The following is a 24,867-nucleotide window of genomic DNA, read 5'->3' as shown; positions in this document are numbered from 1 at the left end:
GCATCAGTGTTTGAGAAGCACTAATGTATGGGTTATCCATATTCATGCTTCACCAGTCGTCAGATGATAATTTATTACAGAAAAATTGCCCTCAGTGCAGGATCCAATCCAGTGTCGTGCAGTGTATTTAACAATTGTCACGTCTCTTTCATCTCCTTTCATTTGGAACTGGTTTCTCCGTCTTTGTTTTTCATGATGCTGGTACTTTTTTTTTTTTAAGATTTATTTATTTTTGGCTGTGCTGGGTCTTCACTGCTGGCAGGCTTTCTCTAGTTGCAGCGAGTGGGGGCACCTCTCTAGCTGTGATGCACAGGCTTCCCTTGTGGTGGAGCACGGACTCTAGGCACACAGGCTTCAGGAGTCGTGGCACCCAAGCTTAGCTGCCACGTGGCATGTGGGATTATCCTGGAGCAGGGATTGAACCCATGTCCCCAGAATTGGCAGGTGGATTTTTAACCACTGGACCATCAGGGAAGCCTGATACTGGTACTTTTCAAAGTATGCGAGCCAGTTATTTTTCAGAATGATCTGTTTTGACTTTTTCTTCACAGTTAGATTCTGGTTATATTATTTTGGGGCAATAGACAAATAATGTTGATCGTTCAGAATCCTTCTGTTGGCAAGTCTTGAATGGCTGGGGACTGGAATCACCTGGAGGTTTCTGTAGTAACTCACCTCTAATGCCTGGGCTGGGGTGACCTGAGAGTGGGCTCCTCTCTGGGGTCTCAGTGGGTCTGTTGAGCAGAGGACGTGCGCATGAGCTTCTTCCTGTATTTTGAGCTTCCTTATAGAGTGTGGCAGCCTCAGGGCTCTGAGCAAGGATTTCAGCCAACAGGGCAGAGACCAAAGGGCCTTTTGTGATTTAGCATCAGAGAGCACAGAGCATCACCGAGCATGTGCTGTTGACCGACTCAGTGGGCAGCCTGTCCAGGCTCAAGGGGAGGGGACAGGGACACCGCTTCTTGTTGGGAAGAATGTCGAGGGATTTGTAGCCATGTTTTAAGAGTGGGGTGCCATATGTACACCTGTGACTGATTCATGTTGATTTATGGCAGAAACCAGCCCAATATTGTGAAGCAGTTATCCTCCAATTTAAAATAAATAATAACAACAACAACAAAAACCCTTGCTATGGGTGGTGACTGCCAGATTTCTCAATCGTAAATGCATTGATCTCTTTGTAATTGATGATAATTGATCCATTAGGAGATATCCCAGAATAGTTAAGAATCCATTCCCTCCAGCAGGTTTTTACCCTTTTAAGTTAATATTCATTGATATTAAGATTTATGTTACATAAAAATCTTAAACATAAGGTGCTCATCTCTCAGTAAATAAGCATATACATAATGATACATTGTTGGAATCTTTTGTGATAAGGATAATCATGCGTGACCCAATTTGACAGGTTCTAAACCTATGGTAGCAAATAGATGGGGAAACAGTGGAAACAGTGACAGACTTTATTTTCTTGGGTTCCAAAATCACTGCAGACAATGACTCCAGCCATGAAATGAAAAGACTCTTGCTCCTTGGAAGAAAAGCTATGACAAGCCTAGACAGCATATTAAAAATCAGAGACATTGCTTTGCTGACAAAGATCTGTATAGTCAAAGCTGTGGTTTTTCTAGTAGTCATGTATGGATGTGAAAGTTGGACAATAAAAAGGGCTGAGCATCAAAGGATTGATGCTTTCAAACTGTGGTGCTTGGATAGCAAGGACATCCTAAAGGAAAGCAACCCTGAATATTCATTGGAAGAATTGATGCTGAAACCGAAGCTCCAATACTTTGGCTACCTGATGCGAAGCTCCAGTACTTTGGCCACCTGATGCAAAGAGCTGACTCATTGGAAAAGACCCTGATGCTGGGAAAGATGGAAGGCAGGAGAAGAAGGGGACGACAGAGGATGAGATGGTTGGAAGGCATCACTGACTCCATGGACGCGAGTTTGAGCAAACTCTGGGAGTTGATGGTGAAGGACAGGGAATCCTGGCGTGCTGTAGTCTGTGGGGTGTCAAAGAGTTGACATGACTGAGAGACTGAACAAGTAAACAAAAACATTTCATACTGATGTTAAGTGATACTTGATAATTAGAATATCGACAGCAAAACAGGAAAGGGCTCTGCTCTCTTCAGTGTGTAGTTCACTGGCTGTTTTATCCTGACCGTTCTCTCTCCTTCCAGTTAAAGGAATATACTTAACGCATCCTCGCAGCCTTTGTCATTATTGGAAACATGTATGTCAAAGCTGGTCCTAGGTGAAGTGAGCTCAGTGGAGGGAAATCTTCCCTTTTTCACTTCAAGCACAGCTACTAAATAAAGATGGAGGATGCACAAGTTCCAAGCTGAGCTGGAATCCAAGCATCTAAGCATTAACCTTCTGAGATGTTCCCTGTAAGAAACAGGAACTAGGTAGAGTGGATGCTTTCATCACAGTTAATGTTTAAGAAGATGAATTCTGCATCCGCACTGAAGGAAAGACTACTTTTGGTCTCCAGTATGTATGCCCTTCATGTAGCCTTGAGTTGGCAAAGATGAAGCTCTAAAACATTGGGTTGTTTGGAATGTTCTTAAAAAAATGTACGCCTGGTTTCTAAACCCTTAGTTAGAAACACGTTTCACTTGGGAGGTTAAAATCTAGCTGGGTCCTAATGTGTTGAGAAATCGAATCTTGCCCAAAGCTTGTTTCTAACAAATGCATACAGCAGAGGTCACCTCTCAAGTACAGCTAGGGACTGTGTTCTGGTAAACTCTAGGAACCTGGGCTCCACATACAGTTGTCCTGATGGGTTGATTCTTTAAAGAGACAGGTGTTGCATGGGAAGAAAAGGCTCTGAAGAATAGTCATCAGCATTTTAACAGAAATGGTTTTGTGTGTGGGCTGAGGGGTGGTTTCATCTTTAAAGAGATTTTTTTTGAGTGTTTATCAGAATTTCTGCAAGGAATATAATGTGTATTAGTTATCACTTCTGTAACAAATAAATTGTAATTTGAAAGAAACTTGCTATTAAAAACTGACAACCTAGTCCCGTAAATTTTAGAAGCAGTGATAAAATATAAAGGCTGAAATCACAACTCACCTCTCCCCTTATGCAACTTCTCATAAAATCCCACCATTGATCGCATACAGAACATGGTTTTGCTTTAGGCATTTTAGGCATTTTATTCTGATAGCTAAAATGGAAAAAAAAAAGTGTGTTGCATTATCTCTTAAATATGTGGGCCATGCCTGGAGGCGTGCATATTTGGAAAAAGATTTCAGATGATTCTGTTAAATGTAATCATATGCAGGTCTTCAGGAGATGTTTTCTTCACTGATGAAAATTCATGCATTTCCTTTTGTAGAATTAGTAGGTCCAGGGCTTATTTTTCTTTTCAGAGAAATGGTCATTGCTGCCTACCCAAATGAGTAGGAGTCCTGGCTTACATGCCCAAAGAAAAAAATGTCATTTACCTTGATGAGTCAGTTCTAAATGCATTTACTTATATTCAGTTTAAAGCTGCGCAGGTAACATTGAGGATAAGTCCTACTTTTGTCATAGCCAGAGCTAGCCCTGGCTGGCAGAGATCTCTTTTTGCAGACGCCAGGCTTCCTGTGTCCTGATCTTCTGTGCCGCTGTTAGGACCATGTGATTTCTAAGGCAGGCTTGAGTCCTGGAAAGAGGCTAGAGTAACAGAGAAGTAAAAGAACCTCAGGAGAAGTTGTACACCTAAATTGAAGGAGGAGGAAGAGAGAAACAAAGGAATATCATGTGTGGAATACGCTGTATTGTTAACATGGTGTATGTTTAGGCTTCTGTAGGAGAAGTATAAGCTTTCTGTTTGCATGCGAGCAGAGGACATAGTGATCAGAAAAAAATTCTAGCTAACCACTGGCTCGTTATTCAGTTAAGAATATTTGTAGACATTTGGGTTATGAAAGTCAGGTTACAGCTGTGTTTGGGAAAGTGTTTTCTTCTGACTTCAGAAAGTGTATGCTTGCGTTTCCCAAATGTTTGCAGGTGCAGATTGATTAAAAAAAAATGCACTTGGAGTGTTTTTAAAGGTTTGTAAACTAGAAAACAACATTTTAGAACTGGGAATATGTGTTTGCACCATGAATGTAAGAATGATGCAGTTTTGGCTTAATCAGGAGGGGTTCCCCTCATGAACTGATCAGGGAGAAAGTTATTTGGTGAGCGTATGTGAATTTCTTTAATACCAGTTGGTTCCCACATGTTACCAGTTTTTCTTCTTCTTGCCTCTTTTGGTCTTTGTGGAACACTGGGAAGACCAAAGCACTGATGTTGCATCTGCAGTTTGTGTCACTGAAAAAATGCCTATGGTTTGGGTGGGTTGTTTCGGGGTACGTTCCATTTTATAAAGCTTGTTGATAAAGGTTGTCATTTACTGAAAGCTTGAAGGCAAGATCCAGAGTCAGCTATGTATTCTCCTCTATTTGGAGCACAGAGAGCTGCAGAAATCAAAGTATACATTGCCCTAGGACTTGGGAAAAGGTTGGAAAAATGCTACTGGATCGCCAGGGAAGTCCCCACAGTTGGAATCTTAGAAAGAAAAACAGCTCTACCAATTTGATAAATCCCTCCCCACCCCATAGTGGGGCTTCCCAGGTGGCACTAGCGGTAAAAAACCCACCTTAATCCCCGGGTTGGGAAGATCCCCTGGAGGAGGGCATGGCAGCCCACTCCAGTGTGCTTGTCTGGAGAATCCCACCGCCACAGGAGCCTGGTGGGCTACAGTCCATGGGGTCACAAAGAGTCAGACATGACTGAAGTAACAACGCGCATGCAAGGACCACCCCCCCCCCCCCAGTACACTTTTTGCCTTTCTTTTCTTTTAGGGGAGATTGTAAACCAAAACTGTTGCTCTTCAAACATTCACACTGAGTCAGGACCACTGTCAGAGCCGGGGTCCGGGGGATGGATGCCCCGGGGCTTGTCGTGTCTCCCGCTCCTTCCTCCTGCTCGTTCTTCCTGGACGCCCCCTCCCGCTCCTCTGTGACAAAACGGAAACAGCCTCGTGCTGGTGGGTGTCAGCAGAACTGGGAGCAAGCCCCTGCACTGGGCTCCCATGTCAGCCTCCTGGGTCTGTGTGTTGAGGCTTGTGTCCAATAATGCATGTGAAAGCACTTTCAAGAATTTCAGCTACTGAGCAAAAATTTCCCCGGTGAGGAAGTGCATGCATAAAGGATAGTCTATTGGAAAGAAAGGGCCGGTGCCAGCGTGATGAGAGCGAGCAGTGAACGCTGAGACCTTCATCTGGGAATGAGTCTGCTGTTAGCTGGTGGTGTGAATAGAATATGAGGGAATCTTTAGCCACAGGGCCTCAGTCTGTTCCACTGAGATGCAGGCGTGAGGGAAGCGATAACTAGGAGCCTTTGCAGCTCACCGATTCTGAGTTTATTCTCCAACCAGAATAAAACTCGAAGCCTTAGACTGTTTCCCGGGTCTAGTCTTACTGTCAGTTGCTATTATCAGTGCTAGTTAAATTTTCTGTAAAATGCACATTTAGTCTTGGGGTAATGTTGATTCCAGAACAGACAGTAGGATGTTTTCAGAGCTCTCGGTGTACTATTCACCCCCCAGCTTAACTCCGCAAGTATGTTGTAGATGGATCGGTCAGGGTTAGAGTCACACTGCCCCTAGGTAACAAGTGTTCGTCTAGAGACACTAGAGACTCTGAACTGAGAGAAGTATTTGGCCATTTTGTAGTTACGTGTGTTATTTAAAATTTTTTATTTTTTGCATGATTGTTTTTGCTGGGAAAGATTGAGGGCAAGAGGAGAAGGGGTTGACAGAGAATGAGATGATTGGATGGCATCGATGGACATGAGTTTGAGCAAACTCAGAGCAATAGTAGAAGGCAGGGAAGCGTGCTGCAGTTCATGGGGTCGCAGAAGAGTCGTGCACAACTCACCGACCAAACAGCAATACAGTTTTCAAAGATGAACTTCCCTTAACAGTTATTACAAAATACTGACCGTATTCCCTATGTTGTACAGCATGTCTTTGTAACTTATTTTACACCTAATATTTTGTACCTCTTAATCCTTTACCCCTGTGTTGCCCCTCCCCCCATTCCCTCTCCCCACTGGTAACCACTGGTTTCTTCCCTGTGAGTCTGCTTCCTTTTTGTTGCTTATTTGCCCTAGTCTGTTGTATTTTTTATTTTTTATTTTTAATTTTCATTGGAGTATAGTTGATTTGCAATGTTGTGTTAGTTTCAGGTATATACCAGTGTAGTTTTGTATTAAAAAAAAAAGAGATTGGATATCTTATTTGTCCTGCCTTTCTATATTAAAGGCTTACTAAGGAGAATGTGCGCTGATTTCCAATGTTGTCTTCTTGAACCTGTTTACAGATAGATGTAGTTATATGAGATATGGCATCACCAGAAAGGACATAAGATGAATGGGGCCTGATATAACTGGGTAGTAGTATTGGAGGTGGACGGGCATGGTGATGAAGACCGGCATGCTGGCATCAGGAAATCTGGGCTCAGATCTTTGTGAGTTAAGCATCGGCCACAATGTCAGTCATACTGCAAGTACCCAGTAGTTGCAGCTGTTACTATTCAAGGTGCCAGGAATATACAAACATATTAGTAATCTCCCTGTCACAAGAAAGACCACTGAACTCTTCTCGAGAAAGAACTTTCTTAAAAAGAATGACCTCATTCCCCTTAACTTCCTTTACCCATGATGGTGGTGTTTAGTTGCCAAGTCATGTCTGACTCTGAGTGACCCCATGGACTGTAGCTCCCCACGCTCTTCTGTCCATGAGATTTCGGCTGAACCAAATGCTCTAGGCTCGAGTTAAATACTAAAGTGACATTTGTGGAAGCCCATTCTTGTTTCCTCTTCTCTGCAAAGTATTTCCGGCAGAGGTCGCCTGGTCGTTTCCACTCAGGCCCCTGGTAGCTGAGCGTGAGCGACCCAGGGAGGTATTTATGTGTATCCCTTGGGTATAAACATCCAGTTTGTTAAGTCTGAGGACTCTGTGACTCTGAGCAGTCGTGCCAGACTTCTGTTTGTGCTAGCACTCTTCGAGTAAGCGCTTCTTTACCTGATAGGCCTACGTGTGGATTTTTGTTTTTTGTCATTGGATTGTGTGGTTCGAGTTTTTCTTATGTCGTAAATACATAGGTACTATGGAGAAATTTTCTACCCTGGAAAAAACAGATTTTGAGTAGGCTTGCCCTAGAGCAAAGATGTCATGATGTGGGGAAGTTGGGAGAGTCACATGATTTTGGAATGAGACTTGGGAGGTAGAGGAATTTGCATCTGTGCAGTGGTTCTGGAATTGGAAAATCAATGTTAAAGCAGACAAATTTCTTGACTGTATAGAACAAGATAAGCTAAATTTTAACTGTTAGAATCAGATTGCCAGGAAAGAAGACAACACTTTAAAGGAAATAATTTACTCTTTCTTCCTCTTTTGAATTTAAAAAGAATATCTTTTAAAACTAAAAAAAAAAGGTATCTTTTAAAATAATTTCTGAAGTTTCAGAGAGAACCATGAGAGCATAGATTTGCAGCCTGAAAAAAAAAAAAAAAAGAATTGGGACCTGTGGTCGGTGCATTGGCAAACAAGGTTAAATACACATGAAAGGTAATGTATTCTTGAAATGTCTAGGAGAACAGAACACAGTGATGGTAACTCTGTGTAGATCATCTCCAGATGTACTTTCCTGAATAGATATAGGACAGTATAATTGGTGGTTTTTTTCCTTAAGAATTAAATTTATTTGTTTTTTAAATGGGCAACAGGAGCTTTGAAATCAGAGTTGAGAGTTACTATACCAACTCTGCCGTCTGGGCCGACTAGACTATTTAATCTTTGAGCTCTTATCATTTTAAAAAACCATGAGGAGTAATACTTCTCTCAAAGGTCCTTGAGTTCCTTGAGAATGTTAAACTGTTACAGAGAGAGCCTACCACCTAGTAGGTGTTTATTAAATGTGAAATGTATTGAATGATAGAGGAAGTAATTTAAATTTTAAATTTCAGTGCGAAAATACAAAAGTAAATATTTGAAACCGTTGTGTGATTCTAGGTGACTTGGCAGTTTTGAGGAGGTGCTGTTCATTGCTTCCTTTTAGTCCGTTGCTTGATGAGCTTTTCTACAAACACTTTCAACTAACTAAACTGAATTTAAGGGATTTTCAATACCTCAAAGAATTAACAACCTCTTAAAATGGCAGTTGAGTAGGGCAATAAGGATCTGCCTTCATTTTTATTATCATTATTTACTGGATGTGATCCCATTATAAAACAGTAGTTACTATTTATTTCTGTTACTTAATGGTGCCAAGTACTGTACCAAATGCTTTATAAATATCTCATTAAATCCCTGTAATAACTTGAGATGTACATATTATGGCTTTTACTATGTAAATGAAAAGATGAGGAAACACTCTTTTAATAATATGTCTAAATCTCAGTAACTGGGAAGACTTAAAAACCAGGGTAGTACCTTCTCAGGTTATCATCTGTGTTTTGGAACCCCGCAATCTGATAATGGGCTTCCCAGGTGACTCAATGGTAATGAGTCTGCCTGCCCAGCAAGAGACATAGGTTTGATCCCTGACTCTGGAAGATCCCTTGGAGAAGGAAATGACCTGGTGCGCTATAGTCCATGGGGTTGCAAAGAGTTGCACACAACTTAGTGACTAAACCACCACCAGTTCAGTCGCTCAGTCTTGTCCAACTCTTTGCCACCCCATGGACTGCAAAATGCCAGGCTTCCCTGTCCGTCACCAGCTCCCAGAGCTTGATCAAACTCATGTCTGTCGAGTCACTGATGCCATCCAACCATCTTATCCTCTGTCGTCCCTTTCTCCTCCTGCCTTCAATCGTTCCCAGCATCAGGGTCTTTCCCAAGGAGTCAGTTCTTCGCATCAGGTGGCCAAAGTATTGGAGTTTCAGCTTCAGCATCAGTCCTTCCAATGAATATTGAGGACTGGTCTCCTTTAGAACTGCCTGGTTTGATCTCCTTGCAGTCCAAAGGACTCTCAAGAGTCTTCTCCAACACCACAGTTCAAAAGCATCAATTCTTCGGCACTCAGATTTCTTTATAGTCCACCTCTCACATCTGTACATGACCACTGAAAAAACCATTGCTTTGACTAGACGGACGTTTGTTGGCAAAGTAATGTGTCTGCTTTTTAATATGCTGTCTAGGTTTGTCATAGCTTTTCTTCTTAGGAGTAAGCGTCTTTTAATTTTATGGCTGCAGTCACCATTTGCAGTGATTTCGGAGCCCCAAAAAAATAAAGTCTGACACAGTTTCCATTGGTTCCCCATCTATTTGCCATGAAATGATGGGCCTGGATGCCATGATCTTATGTTAGGTTTGAAGCCAGCTTTTTCACTCTCCTCTTTCACTTTCATGAAGAGGCTCTGCAGTTCCTCTTCATTTTCTGCCATAAGGGTGGTATCATCTACATATCTGAGGTTATTGCTATTTCTCCTGGCATTTTTGATTCCAGCTTGTGCTTCACCCAGTCTGGCATTTCCCATGATGTATTCTGCATTAAGTTAAATAAGCAGGGTGACAGTATACTGCCTTGACATACTTCTTTACCAATATTGAACTAGTCTGTTGTTCCATGTCCAGTTCTAACTGTTGCTTCTTGACCTGCGTACAGATTTCTCAAGAGACAGGTCAGGTGGTCTGGTATTCCCATCTCTTTAATAATTTTCCTCAGTCTGTTGTGATCCACACAGTCAAAGGCTTTGGCATAGTCATTAAAGCCAAAGTAGATGTTTTTCTGGAACTTTTCTTGCTTTTTCTATGATCCAGTGATGTTGGCAATTTGATCTCTGGTTCCTCTGCCTTTTCTAAATCCAGTTTGATGTCTGGAAGTTCACAGTTCGGGTACTGTTTGTTGAATCCTTGCTTGGAGAATTTTGAGCAAACCACCACCACCACCACCAATCTGCTAATAGGTTAGCTCTTTGAAAGCTAATTCACATAGAGTTTATAGAGAATGGTGGGTCATTAGAATCTTTGAAACATTTCATGCCTAATTAGGAATTGGGAAGATCCAAGGAATTGATTGCATATGTCCAGGGCCAGTTTTTCTGAAACAACTTTTCTGGTGTTTCAATATAGATTTAGTCCATCCAAGAAAAGTGGAATGACTGTGGAATGACCATCTAAATAATTATTTCTCAGCCTTGAATACACAAAAGAATCACCTGGGGAGCTTTAAAATGCAAATCACAGAAAAACAGAACCACCCCCACCCCCCCAAAAGCCCAATCCCCATTCTTAGATATACTCCCTCCTTCAGTTTTATAATTGACATATAATGTTGTTTTAGTTGACGGTGTACAACTAATTTGATAAGAGTATATATTGTGAAAAATTACCCCAGTAAGTTTAGTTACCATCCAACATCACGTCACATAGTTGCACAATTTTTTTTCCTGTGATGGGGACTCTCTTAGCCACTTGCAAGTATATGATGTAGTACTGGTAACTATGGTCACTATGCTGGACTTTACACCACCAGAACCTATTTATTTTATAACTCAAAGAAGTTTGTATATCTTGACTACCTTCACCCGTTCCCAGAGCTGCCTCTGGCAGCCACCAATCTGTTCTTTGTTTCTATGAATTTGTTTTTTTCTGAGATTTCTTTCTTTTTAAGATTCCAATGTAAGTGAGATCATGTGTGTCTTTATCTGTCTGACTTATTTCACTGAGCACAGTGCCCTCACCCACACTGTTGCTTGTAGCTGGGCTTTCTTCTTTTTTATGGCTGAGTAGTATTCCCCTTAGAAGTACTGATGCTGAAGCTCCAGTACTTTGGCCACCTGATGCAAAGAACTGACTTGTTAGAAAATACCCCGATGCTGGGAAAGATTGAAGGTGAGAGGAGAAGGGGACGACAGAGGATGAGATGGTTGGATGGTATTGCCAACTCTATAGACATGAGTTTGAGCAAGCTCCGGGAGCTGGTGATAGACAGGGAAGCCTGACTTGCTGCAGGAAAGGACTGAGCGACTGAACTAACTGAATATTCTCCTAGATGCTCTGATGTAAACTGAACTGTTTCGTATCATCTGGATGCCCAGCCCTGGGATGTCTCGGATCAGCCCCCCAGGAATCTAGGAGTCACACGCCTGGGCCCTGATTTGCTTGGCCGTCTGGCTGGGACTGCTCTCACACCGCACTCCCCACCCCTCACCCTGTCTGGTGGGGGAGGAAGGGGATGCGAAACGGGTCAGCATTCACATCATTCCAATCAGTGTGACCTTCTAGGAAGGTCTGCTTAGAAGGTTATCAGCTCTCCAGCACTGTTTCTTCATATATACCCTTTCCACTGTTTATGCTTTGGGGATACTGGCTCTATGTTGTTTGATTTCCTGTTCCAGTAACGTCCCAGAGGCAGGTGCCATGTTTGCAAAGACTGAACATAAGACCTCAGGCTCTTCCCAACGTTGGTTGCACGCAGGTGCTCATTTCTTTTCATGGGATCAAGTTTCCCCGTCTTTTCTTCCCTCTTTCACCACGGTCATCCTCTTCACCGCCTAAATTCTCTCCTGTTCCCGTCACTCTGCAGCCTTCCTCAATTGCAGTGATGACACATGGTGGTTAAGCCAGCTGTGCACAATAGTGTACACAGAAGGGGATTTTTTTAAGGCAGATAAGTAGTTGCTATTTGCCAGAGCACCCTATTGGAGCACAAAGTCTGTGGAAATATGGTATTAGCAGGTTACCAGTTGGAGCACAAAATTAAATTTTCACAAGCAAATATTTGTCCATAGTAATTTAAACCATTTTTTATTCCATTTACACATGAGGGGGCAGTATGGTACTATAGAGCAAAAGCTCTGTTGAAATTGTTTATTTCTGTTGGTATATGATAGCTTTTAGATGAGAACTTGTAGATTGTGAATATAATTCTGACATGTTGGTTAGCCAGTAAATGTGATACGTATATGTGGTACCCTCACTTGTATATGTAGGTCGTACATCTATTTTTATTCAGATGCATAAATGATAATGCCCGTGCAACAAGAGGGCTTTCACTCAATGCCTTTTATTGTGAGTTTTATATTTATGGTTTATTTAATGCTAGCTGACTTTCTCCAAGTATCTACATTTAGAACGTCAGTGCTCTGGAGATACAGTGTCAGTTGGGTGATGTCTAAATATTTTATATTAGGACTTCATTGAAGGCTGAAAGGACTCCAGTGTTGGGGATGGGAAGCTTCTGAACTCAGGTCTTGGCAGCAATGGAAATTATATTATAAATCACCTCTATGATATGCTTCCCTTTATGGCACAGTTTGGAGCTTCCCAGGTGGCGCTAATGGTAAAGAACCCTCTTGCCAATGCAGGAGACTAAGAGACATGGGTTTGATCCCTGGGTAGGGAAGATCCCTGGGTAGGGAAGATCCCTGGAGGAGGGCAGGGCAACCCACTCCAGTAGTCTGGAGAATCCTACAGACAGAGGAGCCTGGCAGCTACATGCAGTCCATAGGGTCACAAAGAGTCAGACAAACGACTTAGGATGCATGCATTGTGCAGCTTGCGATTCTCAAAGAAAAAAATTTGCTAAGAAAAGAATCAGCACATTTTAATTAATGTTGTTGTTGCTGACAGATGAATGACACTGTAGATAATGAAGGTGCTGATATTCTAGGTTTCAAAAATAGAGGGGAAATATTTAAGGGAGGTTGGAGGATATTAAACAAATTGATTAAACATACAGAGCATTTTATGAAAAATGTATGTGGACTCCGAAAGGTAATTTCACAAGCACTCGCTATTTTTAAATGTGTAAAAAATATTTGCAGTCGTATGTTTCTGTTTATGTAGTTTGAAAAAAAATTGAAACTAGCATTTTGGCATAAATATAACCCTGTGTGAAATTGAATGGGATATTTGTTTTTAGTGTTTTATCCTGGTTACTTCCTTTGTGGATGAAGAGCTGTGGTATTGTCTACATCTGGTGGAGATAATTAGACTTTGGGCATGACTCTATTTTGAAATATAATGATTTGATGTTGCTTTTACTTACTGTTAATGAGAAATTCTATTTTGCAATCTGTTAAAAAATAAATACAAGATTTATGACTTATGCCCAAAATTTAAAGGCATGGATATTTGGCTCCAGCAGCCCATTTTGGATGGACTCCAAATCAAATGTTGTTTGGGATTGGTATATTGTTGCAAAACCCAAGTTTCTGTTCATGGAAAACAATTAATGTCCTTTGTGTTTCGATGGCAGATTTTTAGGACCCTGCCTGATGCCACATTGCCTGAGCCAGGCCCCCTGTCAGCACCCCCAAATGCTCCGCCAAGACAATCGAAGAGGCAGGGCCAGAGGACTAAGAGACCGGTGGCCGTATATAATCTCTGTCTTGAGCTGGAAGATGGTAAGATGTTCCTTACCTTTTTCTTCTTGCCTTTGTCCCCAGGGCAGGCCATGGTTTCCCATCCTTTGTGTTTTTAGCTTCCTTCTCCCCTTAAGATTATAATTTTTTGAGATGAACGGGGAGGGTAAAGCTTTGGTGTCGGGGAGAGCAGGCACCGGTTCAGTTTGTTTGTCTTTGTTATGCGCGTTTCTTTTTCTACTTTGAAAAAGACAGCTTACGTTTCTTTTTGGGGAGGCTTGTGTGACCTCCTGTGAGGTTACATAACCCTGAGACAAATGGAAGAGGAGCTAAAGTGAAAGCAGGTCTTTTGCGAGAGGAGCAGATCCATCTGATGTTCAGTGTGTTGAGATCAAAGGCGCAGGCCGAGGTTGCACCAGGTCTGTGCCTCTGCGCCATCCTTGCCCCAGTTTTCTGACTTTCTCCAGACGCAGGTGTCTTATCCTGTGGCAGGGGTGGCAAATTGACCACGGTTGGGGCGCGACTGAGTGGACCAAGCTGCGCTGGGACTCTGATCAGTGGAAGCCCTCACTTTCCATCCAAACCACCCCGTTCCAGCTCACTGTTGTCCTCTGGTTGCCACCTGTCTCAAATTGGAATTTAAAACAGTGATCCTTACAAAACAAGGCTGTGCGCTCATTGGACACCCCAGTTGCTGATTGGTAACCACGTGGTCATTGGTGTGGAGAATAAGATTGAAACTACCAAGATTTTATTGGTTTGGAGGTATGAAGTGATTATGAAAGGGAGGGAAGAAATGAAGATAGAAACAAATCCAGTACCTCCATCATAAGCAGCTGTATAGCTGATATCCAAAGATCCAAGCCAGCAAGTGACATGTGTCCTTAACTCCCACGGGGTCTGGGCAGGACTGCTCAGAATGCCTCCTGTAATAACAGTGAGGGCTAAGGCGTTCCAGTATTCTTTTAAAGTATTTAAGACATAACGTGCGCGTGATACAAGTGTTAGTTTTACAGTCACATCCACATTTTCCAGAGTAAGGGCATGATTTGCTGTGTATTCCCTTAGTCGTGTCCAGCTCTTTGCGACCCTATGGACTGTAGCCCGCCAGTCTCCTCTGTCCATGGGATCCTCCAGGCAAGAATACTGAAGTGGGTAGCCGTTCCCTTCTCCAGGAAATCTTCCTGATGCTGGGATCGAACACAGGTCTCCCACATTGCAGGCGGATTATTTACCATCTGAGTCACCGGGGAGGCCCTATGATTTAAGGCAACCTCTGATTTCAGAGCTGCCTTTTAGTCCTTAGTTTCAGCTTCTGAGCCCAGCTAACTTTTAATCCTCTCCCCTTTTCTTTTTCCCTCACATTCACTGTCTCTACAGAGTTGCTAATAAGGAGTAAAGCTGACTGGTTTGAATTGCACCTTGACTTTTATCTCGCTTGTCCTCCGGTGGAAGTGTTAAAAGATTAGTGAATGAGGCAAATGTTGGAAAGTAGGTGGGGGAAAGAAATCAAGGTGACATGAAACAGTACCTACGCAGGCTTATCAACTTTGAGCAAAATCGAATTGACTCTCATTTCACAAAAGAAATGACCAAGGAGGGACCTTTTGTTTTCAAGTTGCATCTACTTGGGGGGCAGCTATTTTTAGCAATTGAATCAGAGTATCCAGTCGTGTGAATATAGTTTACTAACCTCTTCATCTTTGGGTTGCTGAGTGATTATTATTAATGGGTAAGAAACTGCTGAAGTGGTATTTAGCATATTTTTTATGGATGTATTCAAAATGGTGTACAATCACAGCTTTTCTGATTTTTAGGCTACATAATAATTCTCTAAAATTTTTAATTATAAGGAAAAGAGATTGACGGATTTTTAATTCCTTTAGTCTGTCTTTATAGTCACTACTTATATGATGTTTTAATCTACATTTTGACTTTTTATAAACTTTATGTTAATTCGTGATTTCAGCCTTTGTTTTATTTTATTTTTTTTGAATGTTTTTACAATCACAGAAGTTTGTGATTTTGGTCATGGAGTGATCTTATCTCACGGGTCGTAAGATAAAGCAACTAAAAACTGTTATTTATCTTCTCCCCTCACCCCAACTATTTGTAGCTCAGCTTTAGTGAAACTCAAGTTGTGTAAAAAAGGATTATTTCAGAGAGAACAAAGTGGGAGCCATATTCCGCATATTCTGAAAAAGGAAATGAACGAAGAGGTGGTGAAAATGCTTTTGAAAGGAAACACAGAAAAAGGATACTAAAGAGCTTCGTTATTGATTACTTAGCATACTGAAAACTCTACCCTTTCACAAAAGAAATCTCTTATCACCAGGACTAAATGTTTTTCAGTAGTCTGAGTCATCTAATTGTCAACTCTATTTGGAATTTTCAAAAGTTTAATATTTTTATGCATCTTTTCTTATTCATGGTCATTGGGTCACTTCTCATGTTTATCTAGTTTTGGTTAAAGTATGCGTTATAGCCACCTTTGGTTGAATTATTTTTCCAAATTATTTGGTTTGAGTCTAATAGAAAATTTAAATGCAAGTGTGTTTCCTCCCTTCCCCCCCTCATTTATTCACTGTAGCACAAGTTAGATTTAATGAAGTCCAGTACAAATTATTTTTGTTTAAAGTTAGGTAATTTATCTGCCAAGATTCAAGGAATTAGTTTGGATGACTAGAGATTTTCTTTTTTTTTTTTTTTAACTTTTTACTGGAGTATAGTTGCTTTGCATTGTTGTGTTCTTTGAGGATTTTCTTAAGCTTTTTTGGTCACAGATTTGGTATTTGAGTGAAGTGGTTTGTAGTATGTTATTTCTTCTCCTGCATGCAGTAGGGTGTGAAATTATAATATGTGATGTACGGAACAGCCAACCCCGGAAAACACTTAGAATTAGTTTTAGTTTAGCATGTAGTAAATCAGAAAGTCATGATTACCAGTCTGCAAGCCTGATGGCATGAGCGGAAGTAGGGTAGGCTTGAAAAGCGGAGAGGCCTCGCTTCGCCTGTGTGCACTGGGAGAGACACCCTCTGCTGTTACACGTGGTTCTTATTATGTTTTTTTAATACCCGCCCCGCAAATTTAATTAAAGAGACTTAGTATCTTTACTTTAGCAAAGGTTTAATTGGCCTTGGCACATTTAGCCACACTGCATAGGCAGGCTCACTGTTTTCCTTTGTTAATATGTGATTTAATGGTATTAGACTTGTTATTTGCAGAAAACTTTACAATTTAGTTTCCTAAGGATCTCTGTTGATGATTAATATGAACTGAAATGGATATAGTATCTAGCTAGATTTCTGGAGCAACTGTTAAATCTTTTCTGAAATTCTTATTATTTTGTAGAAGCCATATTGTTCACTTTAATATAGTGTTTTATAGTCTCAAAACTTTAAAGCTGAGTAGCTTTAGCTAAGTCATTTGTGAAATAGTGAAATGTAAGGTAAGCTGCTCAATGCTAAAAAGTAGATGAAAAAAATCAAAGGCTCCCTTTCATTTTATTCTCAACTTATGTTCCTGTGTTTTTATTTCCTCAGAAGTGGTAGTAAAGGAACTTTTAAAAAGTTAGTGTATGTTGTATTTTTGATTTCACCTGCCCACTCCAAATCTATGTCCTTACTACCTCTTTTTTAATTATATGGATTCCAGATGGACATTATAACTTGACATCTATATACACTAGAGGTTAATCACCACCACAAATCAGTTATCATCCATCACCATACAGTTGACCTTCAACCCTTTCATCCACTTCCCAACCCTCTTTCCAACCACTAATCTGTTCTCCACATCTGCGTATTTGTTTTATTTTGTTTATTTGTTTTGTCTTTTAAGATCCCACATGTGAGTGAAATAATATAGTATTTGTCTTTCTCTCTCTGGCTTACTTCATATAGCAAAATACTTCCAAGGTCCTTCTTTGTTGTCACAGATATCAGGATTCCATTCTTTTTCATGGCTGAGTTACATATATACATATGCAATATACATGGATGGAATATATATACATATCTATCCATCCGTCAGTGGACACGGGTTGTTTTCCATATCTTGGCTATTATACATAATGCTGCAGTGAAAATTGGGCTGCATGTGTCTTTTTGAATTAGTGTTTTTGTGTTCTTCAGGTGAATACTCAGAAGTGGAAGAGCTGGGTCACGTGGCAGTTCTGTTCTTCGTCTCTTGAGGGACTGTTTTCCCTAACGGCTGTAGCAGGTTACTTTCCCACCAGCAGTGCCCCAGGGTTCTCTCTTCTCCAAGGCCTCTCCAGCGTTTCCTTATCTTTGATAATAGTCATTCTGACAGGTGTGTGGTGGTACCTCATTATGCTTTTGATTTGCGTTTTCCTCATAATGGATGATGTTGAACGTCTTTTCCTGTGTCTTTTGGCCCTTTCTATGCCTTCTTTGGGAAGTGTTCATATTTGCTGCCTGTTTTAAAGTTTTGTTGATTGATTGCCTTGTTTTTGGCTGCCCTAGGTCTTCGTCGTTGCCCACGATCTTTCTGTTGTTGCGCTGACTCCGGGTTCCTGCCCTCTGTGGTCCGTGAGACGCCATTGTGGTGGCGTCTCTGGAGGACCGCAGGTTCTAGGGCACGTGGGCTGCAGCGGCTGTGGGTCAGGGGCTTGGTCGCCCCACAGCATGCAGGATCTTCTCAGACCAGGGATCGAGTCTGTGTCCCCTGCATTGCAAGGAGGCTTTAAGCCACCAGACCACCAGGGAAGCCCTCAGCCCAGTTTTAACATGAGTGGGTACTTTTAACATGGGTGGGTTTATTTATTTTTTTGTTTTCATTGTTAATTTGTGTGAGTTCTTTATATAGTTTGACATTTTAAAGCCTTATTGTATATGTGCTTTGCTAATATCTCCTTCCATTCTGCAGGTTGGCTTGTCATTTTGTTGATAGTTTCTTTTGCGGTGCAGGATTGATACAGTCTCATTCATTTATTGTGCTTCTGTTTCCCTTGCCTTTGGAGTCAGATCCACAAAAAAATTAGCTATGGCCAATGTCAGTGAGTTTACTGCCTATGTTTCCATCAAGGTATTTTATGGTTTCAGCTCTTACACTCAAGTGTTTAATGCATTTTGAGTTAATTTTTGTGTCTGGTCATTCTTTCACATGAGGCTGTCTAGTTCTCCCAGGGCTGTTTATTGAAGAGACTGTCATTTCTACATTTTATGTGATTTGTTCCATAATTTAATTGTCCATGTGTGTGAAAGTTTATTCCTGGAATCTCAGTTCTGTTTTTTTGACCTGTGTGTCTATTTTTGTTCCAGTACCATACTGTTTGGATTACTATAGCTTTGTAGTATACTTGGAATAAAGGGAGTATAATACCTCCAGCTTTGCTGTTCTTTCTCAAGATTGTTTTGGCTATTTGGGGTCTTTTGTGGTTCCATACAATTTTAAGAATTATTTGTTCCTATTCTTTCCCCTTCCCTTTATTTTGTGGAATGTGCCATTGGCATTTTGATAGGAATTTCATTGAATCTGTAGATAGCATGGATATTTTAGCAATATTTTTCTAATCTTTGAGCATGGAATATCTTTCCATTTATTTGTGTCTCCTTTGATTTCTTTCCAGTGTCTTATAGTTTTCAGTTTACAGGTCTTTCACCTCCTCGGTTAACTTGATTACCAGGTATTTCATTATTTTTGATGCAGTTTTAAATGGGATTGTTTTCTTAATTTCCGTTTCTGGTAGTTTGGTGTCAGTGTATGCCACAAATTTCTATATATTGATTTTGTATCTTGCAACTTTAATGAATTCATTTATTCTAACAGTCTTTTTTTTGTTGTTGTTGGAAGCTTTAGAGTTTTCTATATATGGTATTATGTCATCTGTGGATGGTGACAGTTTTATTTCTTCCTTTCTAGTTTTGATGTCCTTTATTTCTTTTCTTAACATAATTATTGTGACTAGGACTTTCAGTACTGTGTTCAGTAAAAGTAAGGTGAGAGTGGGCATCCTTGTCTTGTTCCTAATCTTCAGAAAAATCTTTCAGCTTTTCACTATTAGAATATGATGTTAGCTGTGGATTTGTTACATACGGCCTCAGTTATGTAAAGGTTCATGCCCTTTACACGCACTTTGTTGAGAGTTTTTACCATAAATGAATGTTGAATTCTGTGAAATGCTTTTTTGGTCATCTATTAAGATGATCATATGGTTTTTACTCTTTAGCTTGGAATGTGATGTATCTTATTGATTGATTTATGGGTGTTGAACCAATCTTATATCCCAATTGATAATGATGTAAGATCCTTTTAATCTGTTGTTGAATTTCATTTGCTAATATTTTGTTGAGAATTTTTTTCATGTATATTCATCAAGGTATTGGCCCATAATTTTCTCTTTTTTGTGGTGTTCTTATCTGGTTTTGGCATCAGGGTAATTCTGGCTTCATAAAACGTATATGAAAGATTTCTCTCCTTTTCTTTCTTTTTTTTTTTGGAAATGCTTGAGCATGTTGGGTTTTAAATCTTTGAGTGTTTTGTAGAATTTGCTAGTGAAGCCATCTGCCTGGGTTTTTGTTTGTTGAGAGATTTTTGATTACTGTTTCAACCTCCTTACTAGTAATTGATCTAGTTTAGATATTCTCTTTCTTCGTGATTTAGTCTTAGAAGATTGACTGCTTCTAGGAATTGATCCATTTCTTCTAGGTTGTCCACAGTTTGTTAGTTTATAATTGTTTGTAGTAGTTTTTCATGATTCTTTGTGTTTCTCTAGTTGTTACTTTCCGTCTTTCATCTCTGATTTTATTTAGTTGAGTCCTCTCTTTTTCTCTTGGTAAGTCTAACTAAAGGCTTGTCGGTTTTTGTCTTTTCAGAAAACCAGCTTGTAGTTTCATTGATCTTTTCCATTGTTTTTTCATCTCTGTTTCGTTATTTTCACTCTATTATTCCCTTCCTTTTTGGACTTTGTTCTTCTTTTTCTAGTTTCTTTAGATGTGAAGTTAGGTTGTCTAATTGGAAATTTTCTTATTTCGTAAGGTAGGCCTGTATTGCTGTGAACTTTCTTTGCTGCAACTCATTGATTTTGGCATGTTGTATTTCTGTTTTTACCTCTAAATATTTTTTAATCTCTCCTTTGATTTCTCTGATGCATTGGTTCCTCAGTAGCCTACTTACCATCATGATTTTGGGGATTTTACTTTTTTGTTTCCTCTTGTGATTGTTTTCTAGTTTCATACCACTGTGGTTGGAATAAATGCTTGATGTATAATTTCAGTCTTGAAACTAGTGAAATAACATGTAGCCTATCTTGGAGAATGTTCCACGTGCACTTTAAAAGAGTGTATATTCTGCTTTTGGATGGAATGTTCTGTATTTGTGTTAAGTCCATCTGATCTAATGCATTGTTTAAATTCAATGTTTCCTTGTTGACTTTCTGTCTGGGTGACCTACCCACTGATGTAAGCGAGGTGTTAAAGTCGCCCACTATAATTGTATTGCCTCTATTAATCTCTTTGCATGTCCATTAATACTGGATTTTGTATATCTTGTGCTCCTCTGCTGGGTGCATATACGTTTATAAATCGTATCTCTTCTTGCTGTATTAACATCTTTATCATCATATAATGCCCTTCTTTGTCTTTTATTACAGTCTTTGTTTTAAAGAACGTTTTGTCTGATATGAGTAGAGTTTTCTCCAGCTTCCTTTTATTTCCATTTGTGTGAAATGTCTTTTTTTATGTCCCTTCACTTTGAGTTTGGATGTGCCCTGTCTTCTGAAGTCTGTCTCCATTCAGCCATTCTCTTGATTGTAAAATTTAGTCCTTTTACATTTAAAGCAATTATTGATAGGAATGTACTTATTGCCTTTATGTTGTTTTCTGGCTATTGTTGTAGTTCTTCTCTATTCCTTCTCTGTTAATAGCTTCTTTTGTTTTGGTGGTTGTGTATGTGTGGTATATTGACATTTCTTCATCATTTTCTTCTTTGTGTTTACTGTAAGCTTTTTCTCATGGTTTCAATGAGATTCACATACAACATTTTCATAGTAGCCCATTTTAAGTTGATAGCTGCTTAAAGCGTTGGAATGTGTCCAAATTTATCTTTTTACTCCCCAATCACATTTTATACCATTGAAAAAAAAGCTATTTTAGTAACTTTTAATTAATTAATTTGTTTTTGGCCACACTGCACATCATGTGGGATCTTAATTCCCTAGCCAGGGATCAAACCCATATTCCCTGCATTCAGACACAGAGTCTTAACCACTGGCCCAGGGAAGTCCCCACATTTTATACTTTTGATGACACATTTTACATCTTTTTATTTTGTGCATCTTTTAACTAATTATTTTAATTTTAGTTAAGTTGACTACTTTTTGTCTTTTAACCTTCATCTTTGCGTTTTAAGTGGCTGGTTCATTATTATATGTTTACCTTTTCCAGTGATCATTTTACTTTCATATGTTATCTCATTATTAGTGCCATTTCTTTTCAGCTTGAAAAACTCATTTTATCATTTCTTACAGGGCTGATTTGTTGGTGATAAATTCCTGTAGCTTTAACTTATCTGGGAAACTCTTAATTTCTACTTCAGTTCTGAATGATAACTTTGTGGGTACAGAGTTCTTTTTTCTTTCAGCACTTTGAATATGTTGTATCACTCCCTTATGGCCTAAGTTTCTGCTGAAAAATTTGCTAATAGCCTTATGGGGCTTTGCTTGTATACAACAAATTGTTTTTCTCTTGCTGCTTTTAGAATTCTCTCTTTATCCTTAACTTTTACCGTTTTAACTGTGTGTCTTTGCGTGTGTCTTTTTGGTTCCATCTTGTTTGGAACTCTTGGGCTTCCTGGACCCTTGAAAAGTCTGTTTCCTTCCACAGATTAGGGAGGTTTCTTTTCTGCCCCTTTCTCTCCCTCTTCTCCTCCAGGCACCCCTGTATATGAATATATTCTTCTTGATGTTGTCCCAAAGGTCCCTTAGCTTATCTTCACTTAAATTTTTTTTTTTTTCTTTTTGCTGCTTTGTCTGGGTGAGTCCTATTGGTTTGTCTTCCAGCTTGCTGATTCATTCTCTTGCCTCATTTAGTCTCCTGTTGAATTCCTGCAGTGTATTTTCAGTTCAGTTATAACTTATGTTTGGTACTTTCTTATCTTTAATGTCTCTTTGTTGAAGTTCTCATTGTATTCATCTGTTCTCCTCCCAAGTTCAGTGAGTACCTTCTTGACTATTTGAACTCTTGACAGGTAAATGGCTTATCTTTGCTTTCTTTTGTTCTTTTTCTGAGGCTTTGTCTTTTTCTTTAGTTGGAACATATTCCATTGTCTCTTCTTTTTGTCTCATTTTGTGTTTGTTTCTATTATTGACTTTAAAAAAATGCACAATGTGAAAGTTGTGAGTTTTATTTGGGGCAAAATGAGGACTATAGCCTGGTAAACAAAATTTCAGATAGCTCTGAGAAACTGCTCCAAAGAGGTGGCAGGGATGGAGAGGGGAAGGTCAGTATATATGTGATTTCAGTAAAGGGGGAGTACATGCACTCAAGCACATAATCTTCTTTTCAGAAGATTTCTACTAGTCACAAGGAGCCATTGTCACCATGAAGGATTTTAGTGCTTTTCTGGATGTGAGTAGATATAAGAATTGTGCTCATAAGATCAGCTCCTGAGAATATCTAGCTCTCTAAAACCCTGTCCTGTCAGTTTCCCAGAGCACAGAGCGCCTCATTTCTGCTCTCCACACCATGAATTCCTTCCAGGGTGTATTGAAAATCAGCAACTGCAGCAGCTCATGATTTAATCCTTGGAGAGTTGGATGGCAGGTGTCAATTTGTAGTTGACATTATGTATTAGGTAAATCAGTTCTCTCTCCCTGAATTGAAGGAATGGCCTCATTTAGGAGATTCCCTGTGGGGCTCAGAAGTGTTTTCCTGACTGGCCCACCAGAGCTAGGTGCTCAGGGAATATTCATGGTGTGGGCAGTGTGAGCTCTCCTACGGTGGGACTGTGGCTCCCGCTGTGGTGTCTAGTGGATGGGGCTGGCCCCTCAATCCTTAGTGCCCTTTCATATAAACAGAGACTTTGTTTGTTTTAATGTCATCATGTATAAGGAAAGTTCATGAGGCTATATGAAGTATATTCTTTGCTATTTTCTATTCAAGGCAGAAGAAACATTTTAAAAGAAGGTTGGGAGTTAGTGAGAAGATTATCATCTGAATTTTGACTAAGCTCTCCAATTCTTCCTGTATGCTAGCTCTAATTTTAAACAGAACTAGACATTCACAGGACTAGTTTTTATTTGTATCTTCTTGGGTAATTAGGTATTCTCTGCCTATCTTCTTTTGTACACGATATAGCAGTTTGTTTGTTTAGACAACATAAAAAATATGACTTATAATGAGTTGAAAACAAAATCGTCTTGCAAGCCAATTGGCAAGATTTGATATTATTTTAGAGTAGTTCTTACTTGGGTATCGTTAGGTTGGCACGTTCCCACTTGGATCCCCAATGTGCTAACTGCGGCACATTTTGTTGAACATGTATTATAGTCCTACACTGTGGTGGGGAGTATGACGACAGTGCAGAGCGTTGTAAGCAGAAATGTGAAAACACAACTGCTGAAGGGGAGATGGATTAACAATGAGACGGGACCGTTTCTCTCCTTTCTTAAAGGAGGGAACCTCTCCTGATGCGCATTAGTCTCTAAAATCAGATTAGAACAAATCTGTCAGTAGGAATCAAGGAGGCTTTTGAAAAACCCTGGGTTGATAATTTAAGCTTAGGTTGCTTGGGCTTGAATCAGCAGTAGGAATTGAAAATAAGTAGTTGCTTGGTAGAGATGTTAAAGCAGGTTTGTGACTTCTGCACTGATCAGGTGTGGGAGATGAAAGCAGGTCATTAAAATAGACGTCATCAACAGCAGTTTAGGCTTATAGGTAAATCTATTCCTTGTGTTTATATTTTAGTCTGGTTCTGAGGCTTTTTTTAAATAAAAATATTTAGACCATCTTCTCATCAAAAGGAAGAAATGATCTCATTTCGTTAGTGTCATCAGTACATATTGTTGTGTGTGACTGCTTTAGAAAATGGGTTTGGTATAAGTAGTGTATATAAAAACCGGTGGATAGAGAAATATTACATAATGCCTAAAATGTTATCTTCCTAGAGAAAGTATAGTGTCGTAAATTATGAACAGTGTATTACAGAACTCAGTTTTCTCCTACTTTGCCTCACAGACATATCCATTCATTCATAGGCTTTTGTAAAGGACAGGCAGCACCCACCACACTCAAAGATGGTTATTTCAGTAGATGTCAAGGATGGAAGGCTGGCAGTCATGGCAGCTATGCACTCCCCAGTCTCAGGCCCAACAGAGTATCTTCAGAGGGATAAATGAGGAGTTTGGGATTGACGTGTACAACTGTTAGAGTTAAAATGATCAACAAGGACCTACTGTATCGCACAGGGGACTCTACTCAGTACTCTGTAATAACTTAAATGGAAGAAGAATTTGAAAAAGAATAGATACCTGTGTATGTACAACTGAATCACTTT

At 39.9% G+C, this 24,867-nt stretch overlaps 1 protein-coding gene across 2 annotated transcripts in view; it reads left to right on the top strand.

Annotated features, from left to right (window-relative positions):
* The window catches only part of ARHGAP10 (Rho GTPase activating protein 10), a 373,246-nt gene that overhangs the window by 303,719 nt on the left and 44,660 nt on the right, over window positions 1-24,867 (top strand). For both annotated transcript variants that reach the window (XM_069556745.1, XM_069556746.1), the window contains one exon: window positions 13,248-13,395. In XM_069556745.1, the coding sequence (XP_069412846.1) occupies window positions 13,248-13,395 (148 nt within the window). The remainder of the gene's footprint in view (window positions 1-13,247; window positions 13,396-24,867) is intronic.

The sequence above is a fragment of the Ovis canadensis genome, chromosome 17, assembly GCF_042477335.2.
Source record: "Ovis canadensis isolate MfBH-ARS-UI-01 breed Bighorn chromosome 17, ARS-UI_OviCan_v2, whole genome shotgun sequence".
Lineage (NCBI taxonomy): Eukaryota > Metazoa > Chordata > Mammalia > Artiodactyla > Bovidae > Ovis > Ovis canadensis.
The sequence above is the reverse complement of the archived record's forward strand: the minus strand, read 5'-3'. Positions and strand labels throughout refer to the sequence as shown.